The sequence below is a fragment of the Myodes glareolus genome, chromosome 27 (genome assembly GCF_982192425.1).
Source record: "Myodes glareolus chromosome 27, mMyoGla1.1, whole genome shotgun sequence".
NCBI lineage: Eukaryota > Metazoa > Chordata > Mammalia > Rodentia > Cricetidae > Myodes > Myodes glareolus.
In genome coordinates this window covers 11936554-11963740 of record NC_142052.1, presented here as the reverse complement: position 1 = coordinate 11963740, position 27187 = coordinate 11936554, and the positions used below count along the sequence as shown (strand labels likewise).

Here is a 27187-nt window from a genome sequence, read left to right as displayed (position 1 = left end):
CGTCACGCGACGACGGCGCCCGGACGCTCCCCGCCCTTCCTGCGCCGGGCCCGCCTCGCGCAAGCTCCACCTGCCGGGCCTCGCGCGCCGCGGGCCCCGCCCCCAGCCCCGCCCCCGGGTCTAGGCTCCGCCCCCGGGCCGTGACTCCGCCCCGCGCGCGGGCCTGCCGGACAGCAGACTAGGCTCGCTGGAGTGCCCTTTGGGTTCCGGTGCCACGCTGCGGACTCGCGAGTGGGGAGTGGGGAGCAGCCCCGGCGGTGGATGCAGTTAGCCTCGCAGGCCGCGTGGTCATCAGCACTTGCTAGGTTTGCTGGGACACCGCCTTGCAGTCGCCGCGCCACCAGGTACGCCAGTGAGCCGCATGTGGGACGCGGGGCCGGGCTCCGGCTGACCCGCAGACAGGCCGCAGAGGTCCTGGGTGACCAGGGTGGTGGCGGGGCAGGGGTCCACCCGGCGGACGCGACCCTCGCTGCCCTTGGGAACTTTTGTTCTGTGCAGATCTGTTCCCTCTGTGTATATGTGTGATTTTTTTTTGCAACAATAAAAGAGTAGAAAATGAAGTCTCAGGGTTTTTCATAGTTAAAACCGTAATAATAATGGGATTATGTCAAGACGAAATTGAGGTGTTTGTGATTTGTTCTAATTTTGCTTTATAGATGAGAAAATGCGTCACAAAACTTGTTTTGAGTATGCTTCTGCTTGCTCACCCTTACAAACGTTGTGTTTTGTTCTGTTTTGCATTTCTTAACTCCTGACCATAATAGACTTTGTTACGGTGTTGATTTTTGATGTAGTACCTCAGGTCAGTCAGTGCAAATAAGTATATTGAAGCACAGACAAGTGAACTGTGAAACTGTTAGCCAAAGACAGGACACCAGGATGGATTCGGATTGCTAAAGGAAATGATTTTGTTTTGAACGGGTTAAGGATGGAGCCCGAAGTTCATGGAACTGTCTGTCTTTATTAAACTGTTCATTAGACAGTTGGAGATATTTGTATTCACAGAGTCTGGGAGCGGGAGCCAGGAAGGGGAAATACACATTGAGACATTGCACTGATGGATTTGAGTTTATATACACGTGCTTAACAGATCTCAAGAAGGAGGCGATACAGGTCTAGCAAACATTTAACATCTTCAGAGGGAAAACTCGGTTTTCAAAATGTAAGCTACAGAAAGAACACGGGATGTCCGTGTTTGTAAAATGCCTTAAATGTTTGAGAAACGTTAATACAGACTAGAATTGAAGCCCAAGGGAGGGCTGAAATGCCCTGGAGTAGACAGAGCACGTGGGATACAGAAGTAGGGATAGTCAGAGGCTGGGGAAAGGAACTGGGAGCTGGAGAACCAGGGACAAAGCAATGGTGGGAAGTTATGGACTCTTCTGCAGAATTGAGATGATTCCAGCTCCACTAAACTATAGGAGTTTTGGTTAATTTTGAGGCTCAGTTTTAGTTTGGAAAGGGGCAGTAGTTGTTAGCTGTTGTGGGGGCTAGGTGGAGTAGCAAGCACAGTAGCTCTCTCACAGGGAAGAGCTCTGTCATGACTGTCATTCTGCTGACACAACTGCATTCCCAAGAGTTCACAACGGCGAACACCTGAAACATAGACCTGTGGATTTGCTGTGTCATTCATTTTCTTAGTGACACTCAGAGTGATAATATAGGGAATCGAGAAGTTTCTGCACCCGACGAGCCACTCCACCAACACAGTAGTCCAGATCAGACCAAATCAAACCCAATTAGGGAAAGCCCACGTTTAATGGATACCAATGTTTCCGGGTGGCCTTCCAACTCCCCAGAGAGGAGTCCTTCAGGTGAAGGGTTTCCATTCAAGAATAAATGAAAGGGGCCCGAGTTATTTATAGTAAGAAACTGTATTAAAGCATCCTGCTGAGAAAAACTGGGGAATATTGAGCAGAATTATGTGTGTCCAACTTGTTTGTTTGTTTATGTTTGTTTCTTTTTGTTTTTTGTTTTGTTTCTGAGACAGGGTCTTAGTATGTAGCTCCGACTGTCTTGAAATTTACTATGTAGACCAGGCTGGCCTCAAAACTCAGAGATGTGCCTACCTCTGCCTCCAGAGTTCTAGGATTAAAGCTGGAAGCCAGCTTGTGGCGCATAAACTATATGCATCCTGCTTCTGCGATAGCTAAGAATGTGGCCCAACACATTTGTAGATAACCATATCATGTCACAAAGATAAACATTTAGACACTGCTAGAACTAACTGAACATGTATTTGGCTATGAATCAAGAGAAATGAATTCATTTAGAACTGGTCTAGCCTTAAAGTAATTTTACTTTGATCATGGGCAGATTCTAAGTATGATGTGTGGTGTGTGTGTGTGTGTGTGTGTGTGTGTGTGTGTGTGTGTATTTGTCTTGTTCTGGGCACTGAACTGTGTTACCTTGTGTTTTACCACTAAGTTACATCTATAGCCAAATATTAGCCCCCTCATTCTGTAAAATTTTTTGCTGTTAATGAAGTTAATATCTGCTCTGTCTACTTCACTTTTGTGATTATCAAAGGTGGCCTAATCTGCTGTTTTCAGATTAAGTCACACATAACCAAATGAAAGCTTTATATTCTTGAGTTTACATGATGAATACTTTAATAATGCCTATCGCTTTTTTCTTCCACTTAAGCCTTTCTCGCCAAAAAGTATTTCTGTTTTCTTTCCTATCCATAGGAAACCTTAGACTTACCACTACCTATTGCTCCCTTGAGGCCTCTAATAGTAGCTCTTTGTATTAGATTCATTTGCCAATTGTTTATGTGTGGCAGAAGTGCAGAGGCAGAGAGGTTCAACTCAAGGCATCCAGGAAACAGAGGACAGGGAGGGGCCCAGACAAGAGATGTGAATGCATAGAATGATTGGAATGACAGTGAATAGTCTGTCTTTCTGGAAAGGAAGTTTGCATCAAAGTCTGTTTGTGAGTGAGCCTCGGGTTGGCTGTGACGTCCAGACTGGTCTATAAGGCCCTCACTTCTGTACTTCGGTTCCAGCTTCCTGAGAGCTGGGACGTTCACCACCGCCCCAGGCTTTGTGTTAAGTTGTTTTGTTCTGTTTGAAAGTGGGTGTGCCTGTATATTCCAAGCTGTCCTGGAATTCACTTTGGAGACCAGGCTGACCTTGAACGCTTGTCTCTGCCTCCCACAGCCGGGATTAAAGGAATGTACCACTACACCTGGCTCTGTATTTTTATTTTGTTTGCTTGTTTGTTTTTGAGGCAGGGTTTCTTTGTGTAGCTCTGGCTGTCCTGGAACTCACGCTATAGACCATGGTGGTCTTGAACTCACAGAGATCCACTTGCTTCTGGCTCCCAGAGTGCTGGTATTAAATGTGTGCATCATAAATACTATAGCCTAACTGCCTTAGTTTCCTCACTAAGGTAAGTATAGGAAGACTACAAAAAGATACATGATTATCAGGATGGCTTGCCACTGAGAATTCAGCAATAATCTAAGTATAAGAGATGGTTTAAGCATTATTTATACACTCTGCAGAGCATTAAAAATGATATGAACATTTATCAGTGTTGTATTATATTCATAACAGAGTAGTAACAACCTAAATATTATTTATTGTTTTTCTCAAAACAGCATGTACTTATATATCAAAGTATAAATATGTTTGTATGTATAGATACATATATATGTATATATGTCTTCCAAAAAGTAATAAATATTGCTTGTCTCGTGAAGTTCTTATGAGATACCCATTAAGGCCATATGTTTTTAATTTTATAACTATGAAACAACTATTGGTACGCAATAGCAATTGTGCTACATTGTGCTCTGTACTAGAATAGAGAAGGTTCATCTTAAATGTACCGATTTTGTAAATTCTTAGTGGTTAGCTGCTCTTGTTCTGGCCTCGGTCAGAGGATGTTTCCTTCCCTGTTGGTCACCTGTCCTGCAAATGCGCTACTCACACGGCTTGGCAAACACATCTTACGTAGGCGTGTGCTCTTCGTGGTAGTGGCACACTAGCTTTTGTCTGTAGCTTAGTTACTTTTGACAGAGATAGAGCATGTGCTTTGATATAAATCTTATTCTGTTCTATTATGTTTCGTGTTTGCAGGGCTGAGGAGCAAACCCAAGACTGAGCATGTTAAGTGAGGACTCCCGGTTATTTTTATAGTTCGGCAGGTAATTTTGAAGCTATTTTCCACTAAACCTTATATACATACATGTATTGTATGTGTTATATTTGTGTGTGTACATGTATTGTTTTATCTTTTGCTTCAACAGATTTTTTTTTTCAACTAGTTAAAAATATGGAGCCTGAAACTGAGGGGCCGCCACCAACAATGCAAGTAACACCTCTTCAGCAAATGATTGCCTCTTGTACTGGAGCTATATTGACATCACTCATGGGTAAAATTATGTTCCCAGTAGAGATTATGTAACTTTGAATATTCCATTTGAGTTTTTTATTTGTGAAGTAATGATATTTTTGAGGGGTGTGTGTTTGTATACATATTTGTTGTTTGTGTATGAGTGCATGTGGCATCCAGAAGTCAAAGTCAGGGTCTTCTATTGCTCTTCCCCATATTCGTGTGTGTGCCTGTGTGTGTGTGTGTACATATGCATGCATGTATATGTGTGTGCAGTTATGTGTGGAGGCCAGTTCGAGACAGCCTCTCACTGAAGCTAAAGGTTAATGATTAATTAGCAAACCCCAGGTCTTTGCTAGGATTACAGTCCGGTGCCACTGGGCCGAATGTTTAACATAGATGCAGGGGATTCGAACTCTAGTCCATGTGTTCGTGTGGCAGATGCTTTACTAAGTCCCCAGGCTAACGATAGTGTACGGTATAGGATGCCAGTATTTCTTCATCAGCATGAAGATGTGAAAACAGAAAATGAAGAGAATTGAATCTCTGTCCTTGCTTTTTCACTCATGGGTTGCCGCTACACTTGGGAATGATATCTATTTTCTGAGGTTTATCTTTTCATTGAAAATTAGGAGTCTCAGCTGGGTAAGCTGCCACAGGCCTTTAATACCAGGTCTTCGGAAGCAAAGGCCTGTGGATCTTTGTAGGACAGTCTGGTATACATAGGCGTTCCAGGACAATGATAGAAAGACTCCCCCCCCCCAAAAAAAAAAAACAGGGAGGAAGAAAATTGGTTTTAAAATAAGTTATTGGAGGTCTCTATCAGCATTATTAAACTTTTACAGTTCCTTTAGGTCTTTCAAAATAGAAAAGGAATAAAATATTTGCATATAGAATAATATAATTTTGGGCCACTTAGGAGTTTCTTAAATTTCTAAGGATTACTTTTTTATGTTTCATATAGTACATTTCTTACAGACAAAGCCAAATAACATAGATGATACCGTAGCATTTGAATGATTTTAAGTTGACTAATTAAGATAGGAAGTGATTAGAACTTGTAAAGCAATTGCTTTATGGTGTATCTTAGGATTCAAGTTCATTCTGACCTTACAAATTATCTAATGTGGCTTTCTTGTTCTCTGATGAAGAATAGTTTTCTTGAAACCACAGTTTGACATTTTTTCTTATTTTCATGAACTAGAACATACAAATAAAAATAAGATGCAAATTTTCTTTGTTGTTCCCAAATGGATGACATAACCTAATGCTGAAGATGATTTCTGGCTAGCCTGTCCCAAATTTCATTTCCTACAGGCTTTATTTGATACAGATAAGTTGGTCAGATTGGGAAGACGCGCACCGTCCAGTTTTTAGTCACCTGTAGTAGGAAGCTGTTCTCAAGTCTTTAGACTTAGAAGTTTCAGTCATTGCTCGAATGTTTTCTAACATTGTATTGCTTTAGTCGTAATACTCCTGGAGCTGTAGCTGCAGATAGACATGCCTTATGCTTGAGACGTGGTTCGCCGTCTTGTCTTCGCTAGCTGAGGACACGCATGCAGAGAGCCACATGTAGGGGCAGCAGAACACCTCCATGGTGGGACACACATTCGGTGCTGTTCTTAGATAAACAGCTTACCCATCACATAGAAACTAGGAAGAGTACGAATTGATGGGTGGTTTTTTAAATGACCTTGCACCTCTTAGAGATTTAGAGATATCATATCTTAATTAAAACTTTTATATTCATAGTGACACCCCTGGATGTTGTTAAAATTCGACTCCAAGCCCAGAACAACCCATTCCCCAAAGGTATGTATATTGGATACCGTGACAGTATTATTAGAGTTTTAAACTGTTACTGTACTCATTTTCATTTCCATAGTATTTCTGTTAATTTATTAGAATTGATGTTATCTAGAACCATTTTTTTCACCTTTTAATTGTACCTAATGAGATGTACGCAGAAAAAAATGTGTATGGTAGCTATGCTTCTTTATTTGTTGTATATAAATACATCTATCCATCTGTATCTTAACATTTTTATGGCTACCTTATTGAAGTAGAGAATGACTGTATATGTGAGTATATGCTATTCAGATAAGAATAGTCCTTTTCTGTCTCTCTTTAGAAAAGAACAGGTTTCTAAGAGATAACAACAAAATAGTAAAATATAGTAAGATAAAACAAAACTATCACATCAAAGTGATTTCTTTCAAGTGTTTTAAAGAAGGTATTGGTTTTCTTGATTTCAACCCTGAGTTTGATTATTTCTTGCCATCTATTCCTTTTGGGTGTCATTTTTTTTTTTATTCTAGAGCTTTCAGGAGTGCTGTTAGCAGTAGGAGGTCTCTCCTTCTTTTTTAGTGTAGGCGTTTAGTGCTGCAGGTTTTCTTGCAGACAATGAGTGGGTGTGCCTTGTACTCATCGTCACTCACTTCTGGAAAGATCCAGTTTGCTTCGTTTCCACGAGTTTGTAGACTTTCTTCTGTTTCTGTTGTTGATACCCAGTTTTAATCTGTGGTGGTCAGATAGGATGGAGGGTTTCAGTTTTTTTTATATCTGTTCGGATTTGCGTTGTGTCCACGTATGTGGTCAATTTTGGAGAAAATCCTATGAGGTGCAGAGAAGAAGGTATTTTCTTTTGTGTTTGGGCGAAATGTTCTGTAATATCTGTTAGGTCCACATTTCACGGTTTGGTTTCTGTCTGGATGACCTGTCCATTGGTGAGAGTAGGGTGTTGATGTCTCCCACTATCAGTGGGTGAGGGCCAATGTGTGGTTTTAGCTGGAGTAGTGTTTCTTTTATGAACTTGGATACCCTTGTGTTTGAGGCATAGATGTTAAGAATTGAATGCAGTGTCCTTCCCTATCTCTTCTGATTAGTTTTGGTTTGACGTCTATTTTGTCATATATTAAAATGGCTACCAGCTTGCTTCTTAGGTGCATCTCCTTGGAATATCTTTTTTCATTCTTTTACCCTGAGCTGATGTCCATCCTTGATGTTAAAGTGTGTTTCTTGTATACAACAGAAGGATAGGTCTTGAGTGTGTGTGTTTCCCTCTGGGATTATTTATTCCTTGTGGTTTTTTTTGGGGGGGGGTGTTTTACCACTTTAGTTGGTTTGTTCTGTCTAACACCTTCTATAGGGCTCAGTTTTATCATGGAGTGTCTTATTTCTCCACTGTGATCGAAAGTTTTACAGTCTGGGCTCTCTTAGAGTCTGTAAAACATTTATCTGTCTAGGCCCTCTGACTTTCAGCGTCTCTATTGAGAAATGTTATTTTAATAGGTCTGCTTTATATGTTACTTGTCACTTGCAGCTTTTAATAATTTTTTTTGTTCTATATGTTTAGTATTCCAGAGAAAACCTGATAGAGTTGGGTCGAATAGCAGGATGAGTGGGGGGAAGGTTGGAGGAGAAGGGGACAGAGAGGAGGGGAGGCTGCAGAAGGTGTCTGCTGTAGAGATGAGGGTGAGACTGGGGGCTGGATTTGGAGGAGAGAAGGGGGCGAGGAAGGTCTGCAGTTAGCATACCTGTTTCTCTCTGTCGTTTTATAATGCAGTGTTGTTCATGACTTTATGTGGAATTGGATAAAAGTAGTTCTGTATTTTATCAGATGGACAGGAACACCAGTCTATAATCAATCTTTGAAAACTTTGTAAAGGTAGTAAATCAAACACAAATAGCAGGAAGTTGTCTGAGCTATGATAAGTTGCCTTGTTTGAATCCTCCCTATTCTGAGATTGTAGCTCAGTGGGTGCATTGCTTTCCTAGCGTGTGTGAAGCCCTGGTTTCAGCATCAATACGGAAGAGAAAATAATAATAATAATAATTTTAAAAGTATGCTAAAGCTTTCCCGTTGAGTATGTAGGAATATGGTGAGATGAGCAGTCATATTGCAGATAAGGGCAAGAGAATAGTAAAAAGAGATCAAAAGATTATGTGAACACATTAAAGAAAGTTGTGGACGCAGAAGGGAATGCTTAGTCCTATACATGTGACACAATTCTGTCGCACTGAACAGAGAAGACAATTCTGTCAGCAGTGTGAGGCCATCGGGACTGTTGTGGTAAGTTAGGTAGAGCTGACAGCTGTCTAGACGGTGGTACAAATAACAGGATAAGCCCTGCATGCTTCTGTTTGTGAGGTTTGTGCTGCTTATTCTGACAACAGATTTCCCTCGTGTGCACGAGCTGACATGGAAACATGCTCCTCCTCTTTCTATACTTTTCTAGTCTCGCTATACTTGCAGCTGATCTGTAAAAATAATGTCATTGTGTGAAATAATCACTGGTTGTTGGACTTTTCTTTGGTAGGAAAGTGTTTTCTGTACAGTAACGGACTCATGGATCACATGTGTGTCTGTGAAGATGGGAGCAAGAAAGCATGGTACAAGAAGCCAGGAAATTTCCAGGGAACACTGGTAAAAAGATGCTTTTATTTGGAATCTTTGTATGTTATCTGTTCTTACATTTATTTTTCTGTGTGACTTTCTAATTATAAGGGAATTAAAAGCCCATCATACCAAATCATGGTAAAGAATTTTCTTTACAACTTGCCAACTTTAATATGTTCATCTTGCTTATATAGGAAAAAGAAGTAACTTTTAAAGCAATTTTTAAATTTTTTGAGAATTGTAGATCTCCCATCCTTTTAAAAACAGACAGCGTCATGTATGTTTGTCCCATATCCTTGGTAGTATTACCATCGATGCACTTTGAAAGAGAGCACTGTGAGGACCTTGCTTGTTTCCTTTGAAGAACAAAACCCATTTCCTGGTGCTCTCAGCCGCTTTGTAACCCCTGGCAGCTTCTGATCTGTTCTTAATTTAGAAAACTTGATGATGTGAAAAATGCTATGTGAATGGAACCATGGCACACGCTGCCTGTGGGGGTCGGCTTTCACTTCACACCACCCGGACCCTTGGGGATTCCTCCAGGCTGTGTATGAGCCTGCTGTTTGCTTCTGGTCAATTGCTCGATAGTTTGGTGTAGGTAGGCTACATTTCCATTCAGCGTTGTTTTCAGTTCTCAATATTGGGATGAAAGCTGTTACATTCATTTTGTTTGTCTGGGCCGGTGGTATGGTATGTGAGATAAAGTATTTCTTAATATCTCTAATATTTTACATTTCTATCCCAGCTTAGGGTAAAATGAAATCTTTACTATGTTGGGTTTTGCAGTGAGTTTTGTTTTGTTTTGGTTTTTGAAATAGTGTCTCTCTATATAACCCTGGCTGACTTGGATCTTCATATGTAGACCAAGCTGGCCTCAAACCCGTAGAGATCTGCGTTCCTCTGCCTCCTCAGCGCTGGGATTGAAGTGGTGTTGCCACTATGCCCAGCTTCCAGTGTGGTTTTTAACTTGTAACACTATCATTGAAACATTTTTTTCCTCAATGTAGGTTTTAAATTCACTGTCAATTTTTGCTATTTAATTAATAGACGAATTATATTAGTGCAGTTACAGATGTAAGCGCTTGCCTTTTCCCTTTCTTTTGTTTTTGTTTCTGTTTGTTATTTTTCTTGCCTTCCGTTCTGTTCCATGTTTATCTTTTCCATTTTTAGCAGTCATGTTTTTGTATAGTCTTTCTGAGCTGAAGCAGTCTAATTTTTTTTAACTTCAAGTATGTTGATAAATGATCATTCTGTGTTTTTGTTTTGTTTTTAATGTTAGCTGCTTTGAAATCTTTATCAGGGAACTCAGACATCTTATCCCAATTTCCGTGTTTATTATTGTCTTGTCTTTGTGTATTATAACACCTTTCTAGTTTTTAGAATGGGCACTTTGAGTATTGTTATTAAACTCCGAATTCTAGTTAAACATTTTGTTTAAACTTTTTTTGAGGGGATGGCGTGGTTTCACAGAGGAAGAGCGAGTGTCACGTGGTTAATGCAGCATAGCTAGAAACCTAGGTTCTCCACTCACCTCCAGTTGGAAGCAAGTTTGGGGGAAACTTAACTATGGGCAAAAGTGGGAGTTTTGGCTCTTTCCTCTGGCTCTGGGATGGAGTGACATCAGTACTGTCAGGTGATGGCACAGTCCCTCCCGCGCCACCCTTCCTCTTCTGTCACCACCGCCCCAGTGTAGTAGACAGAGGTATTACCTGGGATGGAAGTTTCATCGCGGTGATGTTGTGACCCCAACCCCTGAAGGGGCTGCAGAGCCTCCTCCAGCCTGAGAGGGAATCCAGACGATGGCCTCCTCGGCTTTTGCTGGCGTGGTTCTGAGCAGTGGTCGGCTGGAGGAGAGCAAATGTGTCTTACAAGTTCTCTTCCTCTTCCCAGCTTGTGAGCAGCCTTTCCTAACACAGCTTTTAAAGCTGCGGAGTTGTGATTGTGTCTGCATCTTTTTAGGCGTACGTAGGGTACTAGTTTATAAATATACCTTGTTTTATTTCCGTGTTTATTAGTTGATGGACATTTAGGTTATTTCCACTATGGGAAGTGAATAATGCAGTTATGAACATGTAAATTTTTGTGTGAACATGTGTTTTAATATCTCCTGCATGTGTATCTAGTTGAATTTTTGGGTTTTGTGTTACTACTTTAACTTTTTGAGAAACTGCCAAACTGTTTTACAAAATGGGTATATCACCTTCCTTTCCCATAAGCAATATATGAGGCTTCAAAAGTATCCAGTCCTCATCGGGACCCCTTTTCTCCTTCTCTGCTTTCTTCCCTTCTCCTCCCCCATTCTTCCCTTCGTCCTTCCTTTCTGGGAGGAGGTTTCAGTCTGCTGCCTTGGCTGCTCTTCCTGACTGAGCCCCACAGATGGTCCCAGGCATGCACTGCTGCACCTACCTCGTCTGTCTAGTTCAGTCGTCTGGTGTGTTTGAAATGGTGTGCAGTTCACTTCCACAGTGGTTAATGATGTCGAACATGTCTTCCATGGTGCTATTTCTATTCCATCTTTTAAAGTTTTTATTATTAAACTGTAAGAGTTTATCTGTCATTTGCTTTAGTTTCTAATTCCTCTCCAAAGTGGTCTTTAATAAAGCAGTTGTGAGCCACCGAATGTGGGTGCTGAGATCTTAACTCAGGTCCTCTGGAAGAGCAAGCTTAACTGCTGAGCCATCTCTCCAGCCCTCAAAAGCTTGTTAGATAGAAACAAAGAAAAATGTAATGGAAACTTTAGTCTGTAAGAATAATTCTACCTTACATATATGAAATTTCTCTTGTTTTTAAAGAATGACCCATAAGTACAAAAAACTTGTATTTTAGAAATGAATGTTTAAAATATTGAAATTACCAGTTACTTATCATCATAAATTTTATCAGTTTTAAAGATGTATTTTGTTTACCTGTTATAATTTTAGGATGCCTTTTTAAAGATTCTTCGAAATGAGGGCATTAAATCCCTGTGGAGTGGCCTCCCTCCTACTCTGTAAGTTGAAATTTTCTACTAAGCATGGTTGTTTGTAATCATGGTTGTTCATCACCATTGAACAAAGTTGCATTTTAATATTAGAACTCTTTCATTCCTGAAGTATTGTTTCATGAGTTTCACAACTGTACATTTGGTGTTCTAGAAGAACTCACAGAACCCAGGGAAGGGTGTATTCATGTGTGTGGTTTGTTACAGTTACAGCACACCAGGTCTAATTGGTAAGGGAAAAGACACGTGATTGGGTGACCATGTGTTGCTTTCTAAAGCCCTCTCTTGCCGTAGCATAGGATGTACTCTGGCAACAAGTACCTGCAGTGTGTCACGTGTTTCTGCCTTGGGAAACTGACCTGAGTTTCAGAATGTACAGTTATTCTTGCATGTTGGCTACATGGAACATTCTCTTTGTAACTGAAAACATGTCATATCCCAGAAAGAAAGTAGTTGCATGCCACAAATCACACCTTTGCATAATCAATCTAGACAAACCGCTGAGGAGCTTTAGACATGCTTAAAGTAGTCTCCTCAGAAATATTCTAGTGGCTAAAGGTTAGCATACAAATAGGCCCTCATGAAGGTACTATAGAAAATTTAAGAATCAAGTCCGCTCTGTTAAGTTTTTGTTGTCCACAGTTTTTATTTTTTATTTTTGTTTGAAAATAAATAATTTGGTGTTTTTTTTTCTTGTTGTGCTAAAACTGTTAGGTATATTGAATATCTATTTATCCGGTTCTAGTTCTCTGATAAGTACAGATTTATGAATGAATACTGTCAGTTTGAAAAGCTGGATGTAAAAACTCTGGCAGGTTTCCCCTGCTTCATTTGCTCCCCACAACTTCCTCTGCTTTTTTATGGAGGGGGTTATTCAGTCTTGAGTCACACTTGAGGCCTATCTTTTAATGCTAAGGTAAGAATGCTAGTGACAGCTCTGTGACCACTGTTCAGTCCTGTTTCTGAATTCTTAGCATGGATCATCTCTATAGAGTATAAGAATTCTAAGCTGTGGTCTGTCACTGTGACTGTTGTGATACTCCATAAACAAAATGATTGCCTGTTGCATTCATCTCTATGACAAACGGTTGCCTGAAATTTTTAATTGAATTTAATTAATAATTCCCTTTGATATTTTCATCTAAAATCTCATCAGAATTCCTTTACAACTAACATACATGATCCTGGCATTGTGATTGTAATCTGCTACTTATAGGCAGCTGTGATATATGATCTGTGGTTTAAAATGTTACAGTAGTTCTTAGACTTTCAAGAAAAATTGGGGTTGGGAAGATGGCTCAAATGGTGATAGATGTTTTCCATGGAAAAGCACTCAGTGTGAGTCCCAGCACGCACTTAAGAATGTCAGGCACCTTGACACGCATCTGTAGTCCACCACTGGGGAGGCATAGGCAGAATGTCCCTGCTGCTTGCTGGCCAGATCCTTTAGCTTGAGGTGCAGTGCGAATCCCTACCCCCAAAAGAAGTAGAATGGAAAGCAGCTGAGTAAGACACTTAACACTGACCTTGTGTCTTTGTGCATGCACACACTCACGCACACACACCTGTCCAGGTACGTACACATACATACACGCAGATGTGCACACAAGTACCTTTCTTTCAGGGGGTAGTTATAATTTCTAGTTTAACCCATATAAAAACTTATGATGTATGAACTTAACAGTATAGCTGAGGCCTTTTGGTAACTCCTGACTTACTTTGTGTTTTAACAGAGTGATGGCGGTTCCTGCCACAGTTATTTATTTTACCTGCTATGACCAATTAAGTGCTCTGTTGAGAGCTAAGTTAGGGGAGAATGAAACCCGCATCCCAATAGTTGCTGGAATTGTTGCCCGGTGTAAGTAATGAATTTGTTTTCATTTTGATTTCTATTGAGAACATCTATTTAAATTCTGACATTTACAGAGAATTACAGAGAATCTGTTTAATATACAGAATACTGGTATGATTACATTCTAGTTTGTATTAATTATTGATCTCTATACTCCCGAAGTCATGTAGTAAGTAGGTGATTGCCATCAGAATGAGATAAGATTACCTCATATTCTTTGAATCTTAATTATTAAGAATGATGTTAGAATTTATTCTTATTCACCTAAATTTTCAATATATTTGAGCCCATGCACGACTCAGGTCAAAGCCTTAATCACATTTCTTATAAACTTGATGATTCAAAGCTTAATCAGAAGGAAGATTGTGTCTGTGCAGAACATTTTCTGTTAAAGAGGCTTTTGCTGGACTTGGTAGCACATAACTTTAATGCCAGCACGTGGGAGACAGGCAGGTGGCCACTCGGCTGATTCTATAGAGAGTTGTGTGCCAGCCAGGGCTCCACAGTGAGACCCTGCATCAGCATGAGAAGAGAAGCAGTGTCTGTCTGGGAGCTCTAACTGTAGCGGCTCTCTGGGCTCTCCGGCTGACTCTAGCATTTCTAGTATTACCCCGACAGAGCTAAGTGAACAAGAAGGTACATGTCAATTTTAACACAATTATCAGGAGAAAAAAATCTTTTGACATTATTAGCGATTCTATTTTATTCTTCACAGACACATGAAGTATTAACGTAGAAAGGTAGAATAGCTGGGGGCGGAGGACGCAGGGAGGAGAGGTCCACGTGGAGATGGGAGGAAACAGAAGTCAGCCGAAACAAAATACATTCATTTAAAGTTTTGATAAAAAAATCAAAGTATATTTGTAAATGCCACGGGAACCTTTTACTTTGTCAGCAAATTAAAATTTTAAAAATACAAAGTATAAACTTGACTTTGCAGGAGAGGTTTTCCAGGGTGAGCTTTGTTCATTGCACTCCTGGTGTGCCGACCCTGCACGCTCCCCAAATGCAGGAAACTTGAGTGTACGATTTGTGGCAGTGGAGGAGGGGATTTAAACAGCAAAATCTAAATGTTAATTTTGGCTCCCATCATATCTGCTTTCATGTTTCTGTTCTGTTTGTATTAGTTGGTGCAGTAACAGTGATAAGCCCATTAGAGTTGATCAGAACTAAGATGCAGTCTAAAAGGTTTTCTTACAAGGAACTACATCGATTTGTGAGCATGAAGGTGTCTGAAGATGGCTGGATCTCCCTTTGGAAGGGCTGGGCTCCCACTATTCTCAGAGATGTGCCTTTCTCAGGTGGGGTTTGTCTTACTTGTCGCTGCTAGTTTTAGACCTTTGTCTTGGGTCATGTGTGAATTTTACTAGGTTTTAAACTCTTTATGGTTAAAAGTAAACTTTTTTCTGTGTTGGCCACAGATGTGTTGTTCATTGTTTGAGTGTGAGATTTGCACAAGCCTTTAATGATTGGCCAGTTTCTAATTCGGGTCCTTGTGTTTTCTCTTGTGTCTAATTGCTGCTAAGCATTTGTTGGTACATAGTCATACTTAGATAATTCAAACTACCTTAACACTATCCTAAATAAGTTATAAGGCAAATAAATAGAAGTGAAACTATTATAAAATATACTTAAGACCAACTTTAAGTTAACTGAACCCTTAATCCCTTAACTTTCAGTAATTAAAAATAAACATTTTAAAATCTCATGTCTGTAATAGCAACACTGAGATCCGGAGAGATGAGGATCTCCATGAGTTTGAGGCAAGGCTAGAAGACGACACAGTAAGACCCTGTCTCAAAAAAAAAAAAAAAAAAAGCAAAAGCAAGAGTGAAGAGTTGGCCCGACAGTTAAGAGCACTTGCTATATTTGCTCTTCTTATGGAAGGCCTGGGTTTGGTTCCCAGCTCACAGATAGCAGCTCACAACCATCCTAACCAGTTCCTGATCTGACATCTGTTCTGATCTGGCACCAGGCGTTCCAGACACATGCAGGCAAAAACATATAAAATTAAAATTTTTTTTTCTCTTATAAAGGAAAGCATGTATTGGAGCTGGCTTACAGTTTCAGAGGTTTAGTCCATTATCATCATGCAGGGACACGGTATCCTGTAGGCAGACATCTTGATCCGCAGCCAGTCTCTGAGCTACTTCACCACGCCTTGCTGGTTCTTTTTAAAATTGTATATTTATAATAAATGTACCTTATAAGGCTTTGTGGGTAGTATAGTTGCAATTGAAATTTTCCTATTAGTTGATATTTAACTGCCTTTTAGAAAAATGAATAAATGCTATTTTTTCTAAATATCTTTTGAGCTTTTTTGTAGATAATGTACATTAGGACTTTATTTTTCTTAACTTTTTCTTTTTATATATTAGTAGGCACTGTTGCTACAAATTTTTGCTGCATCTCTTTTATCAGTCTGAAGAAACAACTTTTTATCTCTATATTTTCAAGAAATTTAAGTTTGCTTTAAATGGAAGGGTTAATTTTATTAAATGTTCACCATCATAAGTAGGCTCTCCCATGGCTTTATTAATGCAGTATGTGACATGAATTATACTAACTACCCTTATTTATGGAATACCTCCATCTAGCCACTGTGTGTGGCCTTTTATGTATGTTCAATGCGCTTTGTCTCGCTGTACATTCCTGCACTGTGCTGTAGATCGCTGTACGCCGTACCTGCCCTTTCTCCTGCTCGCATTCCTGTGCTGTGCTCTGGCTGTGCTCTGGCTGTGCGCTGGCTGTGCTCTGTGTGCTCTGGCTGTGCTCTGTGTGCTCTGGCTGTGCTCTGGCTGTGCTCTGGATGGCTGCGCTCTGTGTGCTCTGGCTGTGCTCTGGATGGCTGTGCTCTGGCTGTGCTCTGGCTGTGCTTTGGCTGTGCTCTGGCTGGCTGTGCTCTGTGTGCTCTGGCTGCGCTCTGTGTGCTCTGGCTGTGCTCTGTGTGCTCTGGCTGTGCTCTGGCTGTGCGCTGGCTGTGCTCTGGATGGCTGTGCTCTGTGTGCTCTGGCTGTGCTCTGGCTGTGCTCTGGATGGCTGTGCTCTGTGTGCTCTGGCTGTGCTCTGGCTGTGCTCTGGATGGCTGCGCTCTCTGTGCTCTGGCTGTGCTCTGGATGGCTGCGCTCTGTGTGCTCTGGATGGCTGTGCTCTGGCTGTGCTCTGGCTGTGCTCTGTGTGCTCTGGCTGTGCTCTGGATGGCTGTGCTCTGGCTGTGCTCTGGCTGTGCTCTGTGTGCTCTGGCTGTGCTCTGGATGGCTGTGCTCTGGCTGTGCTCTGGCTGTGCTCTGGCTGGCTGTGCTCTGGCTGTGCTCTGGCTGTGCTCTGGATGGCTGTGCTCTGGATGGCTGTGCTCTGGATGGCTGTGCTCTGGATGGCTGTGCTCTGGGTGGCTGTGCTCTGGATCGCCGTACCAGTCCTTTCTCCTGCTTGCCCTGTCAGGTGTTTTTTCACACTTTAGCTATATTGATGTAGAAGTTTTTGTTTTCTTAAAAGACTCTTAAAAAAAAAAAAAAGACTCTTAAAACATTACTCAGAATTTCAGTTCCCCTTTTTAGTCCCATCTAGTTTTAAGCATAAATAACCAAGACTAGAGTTTCTGTTTACTTTGACTTGTAACATTATAGCTCTATTCTCTAAAGTCTACATTGTGTTTCTAAATTTGTGCTCATTTCGTTCTCTGTTTTATAGCAATGTACTGGTATAACTATGAAATTTTAAAGAAGTGGTTGTGTGAGAAATCTGGTTTATATGAACCGACATTTATGATCAACTTTGCTTCAGGGGCATTGTCTGGTTCTGTAAGTTTTGTTTTTTTTTTTCTTTTTTTTTTTTTGATGTTGTTGTTGTTACTGTTCCAGAAGATTGCTAAACAGTAATGAAACAGAACAAGATCTTATCTAGCATTTCATGTATATTGAAAGGACATCTTTTCCTATTTTCAGAAAATAAATTATAAGCCATTAAATTATTTTCAAATGTACGTTCTATGTTTTTACTCTGCTGCACACATTCATTTTTGAACAAACTTGTATTGGTTAGACTATTCCAGTTATCATGTTGTGTGGATGCAGCCATTTTTTCTTACAGAATATTTTGCAGTCCATTAGTTTAATCAGTGAACTAAATATGGATAGAGTTTTTATCTAATGTGTATCACCAAACCAAACAGAGGATGTTCTAGCCTATGCTGCTGTGGTTCTTTGGAAACATTTTGGCTATTTAGAAATTTCTAGAGGAATTCCGAGAAACATTGAAAGCAGAAGGGAGGAATCACAAAGGACCATTTTCGGGACCAGAAAGCTCATCCTTCCTCAGCCTCCAAGTGGTACAGGTTCATCCTTGGCCAGAGAGAGTTTTCTTAGGTCCATATACTTCCAAAATTAATGTGTGGTCATTTGCCGCACGACGCAGACAGAGCATAGTTCCAGAGCAGCATGGCTGAGCCAGCACTGATTGCTGAGAGGTGGAAGCAGGGGGCCTGGGTGCGGGGCCAGCTTGACGACATGATGGCGTCGTAGGAAAACTGGAGTGATACGCCAGAAAACCTAGGGGAGGGCAGCCGGTGTTGAGCATGCCGAAATCAGTTCAGCCAGCAGTAAACACGGGGGCAAAAATAATCGGCATTGAATGATGGCCTCAGGGTCCGCCAGCTCTACAGGAATAGGAACGACTACAATTTAGTGCTGCTGCCGAACATAATTGTTAACTGGCAGCACTAACAGCTTCCAAGTAAAGATTTGTCTGTGCACGGCCACGGCTCCGGCTGCGGCAGCCACATCAGAAGTGTCTCAGCTGACACTGGAATGCGCAGGAGCGGCCTCTGCCTCTGGACTGTGGAGATGAGAAAATGGCAACGTTTCATGTTGTCTGCAATCTTTGCAACAGATCTCAAAACAGCACATTGTAGCGATGAAATAAAATGTGATTTTTAAGAGACATTTTATGAATGTATTTATTCAGACATGAGCTAAGAAGCAAAAATGCTGTATATGGATATTGTATCAGATATGAGAACATTCTTAAAGTAATTTAATTATCTTTTTAAATCTTAAGATAGTATGGAAAAGATGTTAAACTGCATTACTTTGAGAAGAGTTTAGAAAATGTGATTGTTGAACCATTGCAGTTATAAAATCGATTCAAAGGTATATGGAAACTAAAAGTTTGAAGTTCATTTTCATTAACTTTTAAATTTAATTTGTCTAGTATTTGGAAAATGTTTCCTGGAAATTTTCATATGCTCAATACATACTGAAGAATTTCTACTTTAAAATACGTTAAAAACTAAGTGTGGTGGCTCATGCCTGTAATCCCAACACTTGGCAAATACAGACATCAGTGTCAGGAGTTGAAGAATCCTTGGCTCCTCGGTTGAGGTAGAAGGCAAGTCTGAGGTCTGCACTGACAACACGTAGTACAATAGCATTGTATGACACAGGAGAATCAGAGTTATAAACACTGGGTAGAAAGCCACGGAGGACTTTCTGAGGCAGTTTTCTTTTATGATAAATCCTTGAGATGTAATGTGTTTTCATCAATAAAAGATTTATGTATATCTGGTTTATTTTAAAATTCAGTTTGTGATTTTGTGATTATCCATATTAAATCATGTGCTAACACATTTTTTTAAATATTTTTTTAAAAATTAAGGATTTAAACGTACTTTTTGATAGTTTGCAGCTGTTGCGACTTTGCCATTTGATGTAGTGAAAACACAGAAGCAGACGCAACTCTGGACGGACAGCAGTGGTAGAGGTGAGTTTAATTAAGGCGTTTTAAGACGCCGTTGCTTCCCCTACGTGACTTGTTAGGGATACAGAAAGTCAGGAGACACTGCTGTTTCTCTTTGAACTTATTCCTCTTTAATGAAACTGATAAAGGTGTACTCTTAGAATGGAATACCTAGAAAGTTAAGCCTCTTAACTGCTATGAAGAAAAAAAGATTACTTTTATCATGAAAAGTTACACTGTTATAATTTTTCTTGTTTGTTTCAAACCTATTTCAAATTTATATTTTTATCACCATGTAAGTACTCTTTGAAATAAATTAAGACAGATCAGTATGAATGGCCAAAAAACCAAAAAACTGGCCATCCATGGCTACATAGTAAGACCTCGTCTCCCAAAAGGACGGTAGGAAATTACTTAGGAAGTTTTTTTAATGAAGTTGATGTTTAGTTTCCTTAATTCTTACTATTTTTCCCTGTCTGTTTCTTCATCTTTATTTTTCACGTCTTTGTAACCTGTAACTTCTTCTAGAATGAAGTGTACTCTTATTTACTCCTACTCGACCCTGCCACTCATACCATCATTTATTTTGGTTTAAAAGTCTAGCAAATCTGGCTGTGATTGTGCAAGCCTGTAATCCCAGCATTTGGGGCATGGAGGCAGGATCGTGAGTTCAAAACCATCCTAGTGAACATGGTGAGACCTGCCTAGAAAAGGGAGAGATGAGAGGAAAAGGAAAAAGGACCGGTATACAACAGGCCTAAAGGAGTTGCCCATTATAAAATGTTTTGATAAGCTTCATGATGACTTAAGTTAATGGAAATAATATTTTCTAACCTGTGATTGAGTTCACATAAAGTTGGCATTGTTTGTTTATAGATCCCTATAAATTAATGTGGATGGCTTTATCTTTGACCTACTAAATGCAAAGTTTGCTGTAATATTAGGCACTAATGAAGCCTGGGGGTTAATTATAGTTTATTCTCTCGGTCTCCTTTCCCACTCTGAGCCTTCTAGCTGCCTCAGCACTGCTACCTTTGATAACTTAGAGTTATTTTGTTTTCCTTCCTCGTCTTCAAAATGCATTTTGCCCATTAAGCATCTGTGGCAGGAGTCTTCTGTCTGGTGTCATTTCTCGTAAGCGACATGGTGGCGCCGAGACTGAGACCAGGAAGCTGTCCTTGTCAGTGGCTGAAGTCTTACCTGTTACTGCTTTTTTCTAGACAATGCCTCTCCTTTTCAGCTCACAGTGTGGAACCTTAAAGGAGAGCGGATTTGTTTTTCTTAGATCCCCACTGTCCACTTTGACCTATTGCTCCTCTTGAGTAACTGATGGATTACCACTCCAACAATGTACATAGGGGTTGTAAAGTTATACAATAAATAGTCTGGAGCTGTTTCATATTACACATCATTTTTATTATACATTATTTATCCCCCCCCCTCCGAATAACTTTGCTCAGTTTTGAAGTGACGGCATTTATCTCCAAGTGTCTTAGTCACTTTCCTGTCGCTGTGACAACACCGTCACCAAGGCAGTTTGCAGAAGAAAGCATTTCATGGGGTTGGAGTTCAGAGGGGCAGTCCATGACTGTTAGGCAGGGACCATGGCAGCAGGCGAGCAGGGGCTGCAGCGGTAGCTGAGAGCTCACATCTGAGGCAGAGCGAGACAGACAAGAGACACATCTCCTCCAACGGGGCCATACCCAATCCTTCCCAAATAATTGCACCAGCTGGGAACCTAGGATTAAACCCAGGAGCATGTAGAGGCCATTCCCATTCAAAGCGCCCCAAACCAGGCATAAAGTCAGTGAACCATGTATGGAATGATATGCCCACTCTTCATCTCTTACTCAGTTACTGAGTGTCTGTTCTGCGTTAGGTACCAGGCAGCAGAGCACCAATGATTAAAATATTCAAAAACCTACCAGAAGCGGGGCTGGAGAGATGGCTCAGTGGTTAAGAGCATTGCCTACTCTTCCAAAGGTCTTGAGTTCAATTCCCAGCAACCATGTGGTGGCTCACAACCATCTGTAATGAGATCTGGTGCCCTCTCTGGCCTGCAGGCACACATGTAGGCAGATATTGCATGCATAAAAATTAAATAAATAAATAAATAAATAAAAAACAACCTACCAGAAGACAGGGAACATTTAGAAGCACATAGGGTATAGTAAGTTCCAGTTCTATAACATTTACCTCATCTATGAAAACATCGTTTTTATTTAACTTCTTAAAAACTTGGACCACTAAGATTGTTTACCATGTAAGACTCTTGCCACCTAGCCTGATGACCTGAGTTCAGTTCCCAGGTCCCACCCAGCGGAGAGAGAACTGTCTCCAACAAGCTGTCCTCTGATCCCCTCATGTGTGCCACGGTACATATTCATAAGTGCACAGATTCATTATTAACTTTTTAAACACCATTTTAAACTTAACCCAAATTTGTCTGTTTTCTAGAGCTTAAGTTTCTCCAAACATATTTGATAGCTTAATATTATTTAAATTGTTAATCATTTTCATTCTTAAGAAATATTTAGGGAATTAATACAATGTAGCGATTGTTGTCTTTTTGGATCCTTTTTGCCTTAAAATCTATTTTGTCAGTCACTGCGAGGTGGTGCATGTTTATAATCCCAAGACCCTGGAGACTGAGGCAGGAAGATCCTGAGCTGTGGCCTGGTTGCCTACAGAGGAAGACTCTGGCTTTTATGAGAGCCCTGAGAGGAGAGGAGCCAGCCAGTGCCTTAAGCACAGCCCTTCCTGTGTGGTTTGGCTTCTGTTTTCTTTCTGTGTCTGTTTCTTCACATGTGATGTGGATTTTGTCAAGTCAGCATATTGCTAGGTCTTGGACTTTCTTTAATCTCCTTGTCCAGTCTGCAGTTAAAACAGGCATTTTTAGAGGATAGTTTCTGTAATCTCTCTGTCTGTCTTGCTTGCTTCAGTCTTGTGTCCTTCAGTCTGTCTTCATGACTACAGATTGGCCTTAGTATAAACATTGCTAAATAAAATCTTATTATGTAGTTTTTAAGACCAGAGGAGGCAGCATAGGGTTGTTTGTTCATTATCCGGCTGGCCCCAAGCATAGACAGCTCTTCGACTGGGAGTGGGCTGTTCACAGGAGAGCTTGCCTGCTTCTGAGGATTGTTTCCAAACTTCCTGTGTCTTTATTCTGTGGACTCAGCCAACTGGATAGAAACTGTGTGATGAAGGTAAAGGTGTGCACAGTTATTTAGTGTCATCCCCTTTTAGCGAAGTTCTCATATCTTGTCCCTCACCCCCATACTCGAGTAGAATAACTGAGATGTGTTGCTACCTAGAACCTATCATTTGAAGGAAATATTACAGACCAGATTAGAAAGCTGTGCTTGAAACAGAACTGCATTAGGAGAAAGACTCATCCTCGGAACCATTCTTAGACAGAGACTTTTTTTTTCTTCTGTTAAAACTACAGATAATAAAATTGAAATGAAAATGTTGTTTCTGTAATTGCTTTAGATGAGAATACATTAGATATATTAGGTGGGTTTTCTATAGCCTCCATTTTTCGTTGTGGAGACTCTGGTCATTAAAGAAAGGACTAACAGTAACATCACTGATTTGATTGTGTGTGGTCTTCCTTGCTTGTATACTGAGTACACATTTGCATGTAGAGTTGCTGCCTGTTTAAGGAGGCCAGGTATTAAAAATTGAATTTGGGTCTGGTGGTTCACATTCGTACCCCAGCACTCAGGAAGCTGAGTCAGGAAGATTGTGGGCTTGAGGTTAGCCTCAGCTAGAGAATGGGTCCGCCTAGGCTATGTACTAAGAACATATCTGAGTAGAGCAAAGCAAAACAGATTGAAAGTAACTCCTAGATAAACATATTTTATTACAATGAAATAACCAAAGATAATATACACTTTTATTTATATATGATCTTGTAAAGGTTTGACTAAGAATGGCCCCATAGGCTCATATATTTGAATGCCTGGTCCCAGTTAGTGGAATTGTTTGAAAAGGATTAAGAGGTGTGGCCTTGTGGGAATAAGTGTGGTCTGTTGGAGGAGATGTATCAGTGGGGTTGGGCTTTGGCCAGTGCTCCCCCTCTGCTGCCTGAGCTCTCGGCTACTGCTCCAGCACCATGCTTCTCTGCTCCCTGCCCCAATGATCATGGACTAACTCCAGAACTTATGGAAGCCCAGTTAAGTGTCTTTTTATACAAGAACTGCCTTCATCACGGTGTCTCTTCACAGCAGTAGAGCAAGGACCAGGACAGATCTGTGATACAGATTGTTAATTGTGTTTTACGGTGTTGTTTTTTTCTTTTAACATTTATAGTTCCTGTGCCTTTGCATGTGTCAACCTGGGCTATAATGAAGAACATTGTTTCTGAAAATGGATTTTCTGGGTTGTTTACAGGTAAAAATCCTTGCTTTACAGTCTTTGAACACAATTATTAGTTTTAAATCTTCTGTAATTCACTTCTCAGAAGAAGTGATACTTAATATTTTATATTTATTATTTTCTCTTAAATGTTGTTATGTTAAAGTAGTGTTCAATAGTAGCTTTATTGTTATAAGTACAATGTGACTGTGAAGTTGGGAATGAGCAGTTTGCTCTGCTCTGTACTACCTGTTTATGATAATGGGATTTGGTATTGGAATTCATTAAATTTGGTCATAATGCTGCATTTTTAAAAAATAAGGTAAGCTGGGCGGTGGTGGTGCATACCTTTAATCCCAGCACTTGGGAGGCAGAGGCAGGTGGATCTCTGTGAGTTTAAGGCCAGCCTGGTCTTCAAGAGCTAGTTCCAGGACAGACTCCAAAACTACAAAGAAACCCTGTCTTGAAAAACTAAAAACTAAAAAATAAAATTTATTCCCTCCCATTCTTTTTTTCAGGTCTGATTCCTCGATTAATCAAAATTGCTCCTGCTTGTGCCATTATGATCAGCACATATGAATTTGGAAAGGCTTTTTTCCAGAAACAAAACATTGAAAGGCAGTAATTCTCTTGATGGACTTTTGACTTAAAATGTCAACCAAAGCCAAACGAGGTGAAGATTGATAGGCAAGATGGGTTTTTTTCAACATTATTCTCTTACAGTGTGAATTTATCTGTCTTCCCTATAATTTAAATGAATAATAATTTCTAATCTACCTCTAAACCATAATCCTAGTTTTAATTTTATGAGATTTTAAAAACATAATCCAGAAGCTGCAGCTATTTTGTAATCTTGCAGAGAAAATTACTTCTTAGGAGAGAAAGAGATTTCTGAGTGCATATAGCATTCCATATTTCAGCATAAGTTAGTGCTTGAATATGGTGGTGCATCAGGGCATTTGGATTGGGTACTGAATAGTGCAGTCTAGAGATTTAAGTTCATTCTCATGCAGTCTGATCACACACACTTGGATTCCGGAGAGTAGGAGGAGGTGTCAGGCGGCATTGCTCACATACCTCCGATGGTAGCTGGGAACTTCTCAATTGAAGCATTCGGTGTTCCCTGGCTCCTGAGACTGCTTTAAGGCCTCCCGCAGTTTGGAATTTCCCCAATGAAAGGTGTGACCACTTTATATGAACCAGAGTATAGTCATGTACACAATGTGGCTCTTGACATTTTAAGACTAACAACCCTTCTCTAATGTTTCTGTGGGGCGTATTTTCACTGATGTATAATCACGCAAATTTGGATCTGCAGTAGAAAACCATGCTGTACTTAGACTAGTGGGAGAAAATGGTTCTGAGCACAGGAATGTGCTCTTTACCTAGCTTGTCTTCCAAGTGTCATTGTTGTAGAGTTCTCTAGGTCATTTCTACATACCCTAATCTAAAAGACCAAAATAAACAATCCAAAAATTTCAAGTCTTTTCTGTGATATCCCCAGACGATGCTGCTACAAGTGGGAAATCACGGCCTTCCTTCGGTGACAGCATACAAAATGTGTGCACACAGAAATATCACACAGATTGCCTTCTGGCTGCTTGTATAAGTTGTACATGAAACGTGAATATATTTATCATCAAGTAGGAATGAGGTTCTTAAAAATTAGATTTACTTGTTCTTTGTGTATGTCTGTGTATGTATGAAGGTCAGAGGAAAACTTTGATGAGTTAGTTCTTACCTTCCACCATGTGGGTCTTGGGATTTGAACTGAGGTCCCCAGGCTTAGCAGCAAGTGCCTTTACCCACTGAGCCATCTTAATGGCCCAGGAATGAGAATGTTAAGTATGATTGGAATGTAGCTCAGGGGTAGAACACTTGCCTCTGAAATGTGAAACTCTTGAGTTTGATCTCCAGCTCAGAAGATAAATAATTTAAATAACTAAATGAGATGGCAATGTAAGAAATGCCATTCTGTTTTACTTATTCCAGTGAAGCAAAAAGCACTTTATTACATTCTGTGTGCGGTGTATGAAACAGGAAGTACCCCTCCCTGCTCAACAGCGTATTGTATTTGGTGACAGTGATCTCTAGTGTTGGTGGGAGGATAAATGTACAGTACAAAGTGTTCATATGTTTCATCAGAAATAAATGATACAGGGTTTATTGTATCATGGATTTTACGTTACAATCCTGTGTTGATTTACATTAAAATTTTAATATATCCATATATGTATTTGTAATTTTTTTCATCAAAGCATTTTATACGTTAAAAGTACCATTGTCCTTGTTGGCATTGGTTTTCATGTTCAGTCACTTTATAATGCTACGAAACACATCCATGAAGGTTCATTAGTAAACCTAGCCTTTCCCTTAGTTTTGTTATATTTCCTTTTGTTGTTAGAAAAGGATAAGAGACTGAGCCAGAAACGTATTTAAAATAGTACTGCCCGTTATGTGAAAAGTTCCCCGTGCCCTCAGTACTGTGCTTGAGAAGAGTGATTATGATACAGTCAGTTAAATAAATCTAATTTCCAGAAGTGTTTCTAACTCACTACATGCAAGATGACCCAGGTTGAGATCAATAGCATCTCTTCCAGAGAGGACCTGGGTTCAGTTCACAGTACCCACAACTGTCTGGAACTTCGGTTCCGGGGCATCCACTGCTCTCTCTGGCTTCCATGGGCGCCGTACACACATGGTATACATATATGTGGGCAAAACATACACAATAATTTTTAAAAGAAATAAAAATTGACATTTTCCCTACATTTAACTCATAAAGAAGCATTAACACTTTAAAAATAACTTTTTGTGTTGTAGGAGTATTTGGATAAACTTGGTCCATAAAATGGCTAAAATATTACACTTTTAATTTTTCTAAAAGTTTTGTCTTCTAAAATAAGTGTAACCATTATTGGCACAAATGGATATTCTCAGATATCACAGTAGAGACAAACATATGTGCTTCTTGGGTTTTTTGAGGCATATGCTATAGGATTTGCTGTCTGTGCAAGTGTAGTGTTCTCTCTAATGTTGACTGGTTGTGGCCTGAATGTGAAATGTTCCTCAGAGACCCAACTGTTCAGACACTCGTCCACAGTTGGTGGCCTTGTTCTGGAAGTTGTGGATCTTTCAGCAGCGAGAACCTTGCTGGAGAAACACTGGGTAGGGCTTCACCTTTGATAGCTCAGTGCCGGTCCCTGTCACTTTCTCCTGATTCTGTACAACCAGCCTGCTTCCCACTCTTGCTGCTACCGTGATAAACTGTATCCCCAGGAAATAAGAGCACATGGACCTTCTCTCGCGCGCTGCTGCTTCTCAGGGCTCAGGGCACCACAGCGATGTTACCAGTGGTGGAGTTACAAAGGGCAGCTCTCCAGGTTTACTAGTAAAGAAATGGTAAGTTCTCATCTGCTTTGTTATTTAAATATTCTGTCTTTAAAGAAACACATAGGATATTCTGGTATTACAACCTTTAACACATACACATTAACCTAATACACATGTAGCTTTTTAT

General features: G+C 40.3%; 1 protein-coding gene across 2 annotated transcripts; it reads left to right on the top strand.

The window, feature by feature from the left end:
• Positions 1 to 155: 155 nt before the first annotated feature.
• Slc25a40 (solute carrier family 25 member 40) lies at positions 156 to 25897 on the top strand. Of its 2 annotated transcripts, none has more exons than XM_087902455.1 (12): positions 156 to 344; positions 4086 to 4153; positions 4256 to 4381; positions 6094 to 6153; positions 8661 to 8767; positions 11662 to 11729; positions 13454 to 13578; positions 14700 to 14873; positions 17263 to 17372; positions 19248 to 19329; positions 23623 to 23703; positions 24186 to 25897. In XM_087902455.1, the coding sequence occupies exons 3-12, from the start codon at positions 4282 to 4284 to the stop codon at positions 24290 to 24292; spliced, it is 1014 nt and encodes a 337-aa protein (XP_087758581.1). In that variant the 5' UTR covers positions 156 to 344; positions 4086 to 4153; positions 4256 to 4281; the 3' UTR covers positions 24293 to 25897. The 2 variants fall into 2 exon arrangements, with proteins under 2 accessions (XP_087758581.1, XP_087758580.1); XM_087902454.1 differs by having other exon boundaries at positions 157 to 344; positions 4274 to 4381.
• Positions 25898 to 27187: the final 1290 nt, after the last annotated feature.

Bases quoted from the DNA above. Each gene is read 5' to 3' on its own strand.
- Slc25a40 (XM_087902455.1), top strand. From the start codon at position 4,282: ATGGAGCCTGAAACTGAGGGGCCGCCACCAACAATGCAAGTAACACCT. The intron at 4,382-6,093 runs GTAAAATTATGT...TTATATTCATAG, and splicing joins TATATTGACATCACTCATGG to TGACACCCCTGGATGTTGTT. The intron at 8,768-11,661 runs GTAAAAAGATGC...TTATAATTTTAG, and splicing joins GAAATTTCCAGGGAACACTG to GATGCCTTTTTAAAGATTCT.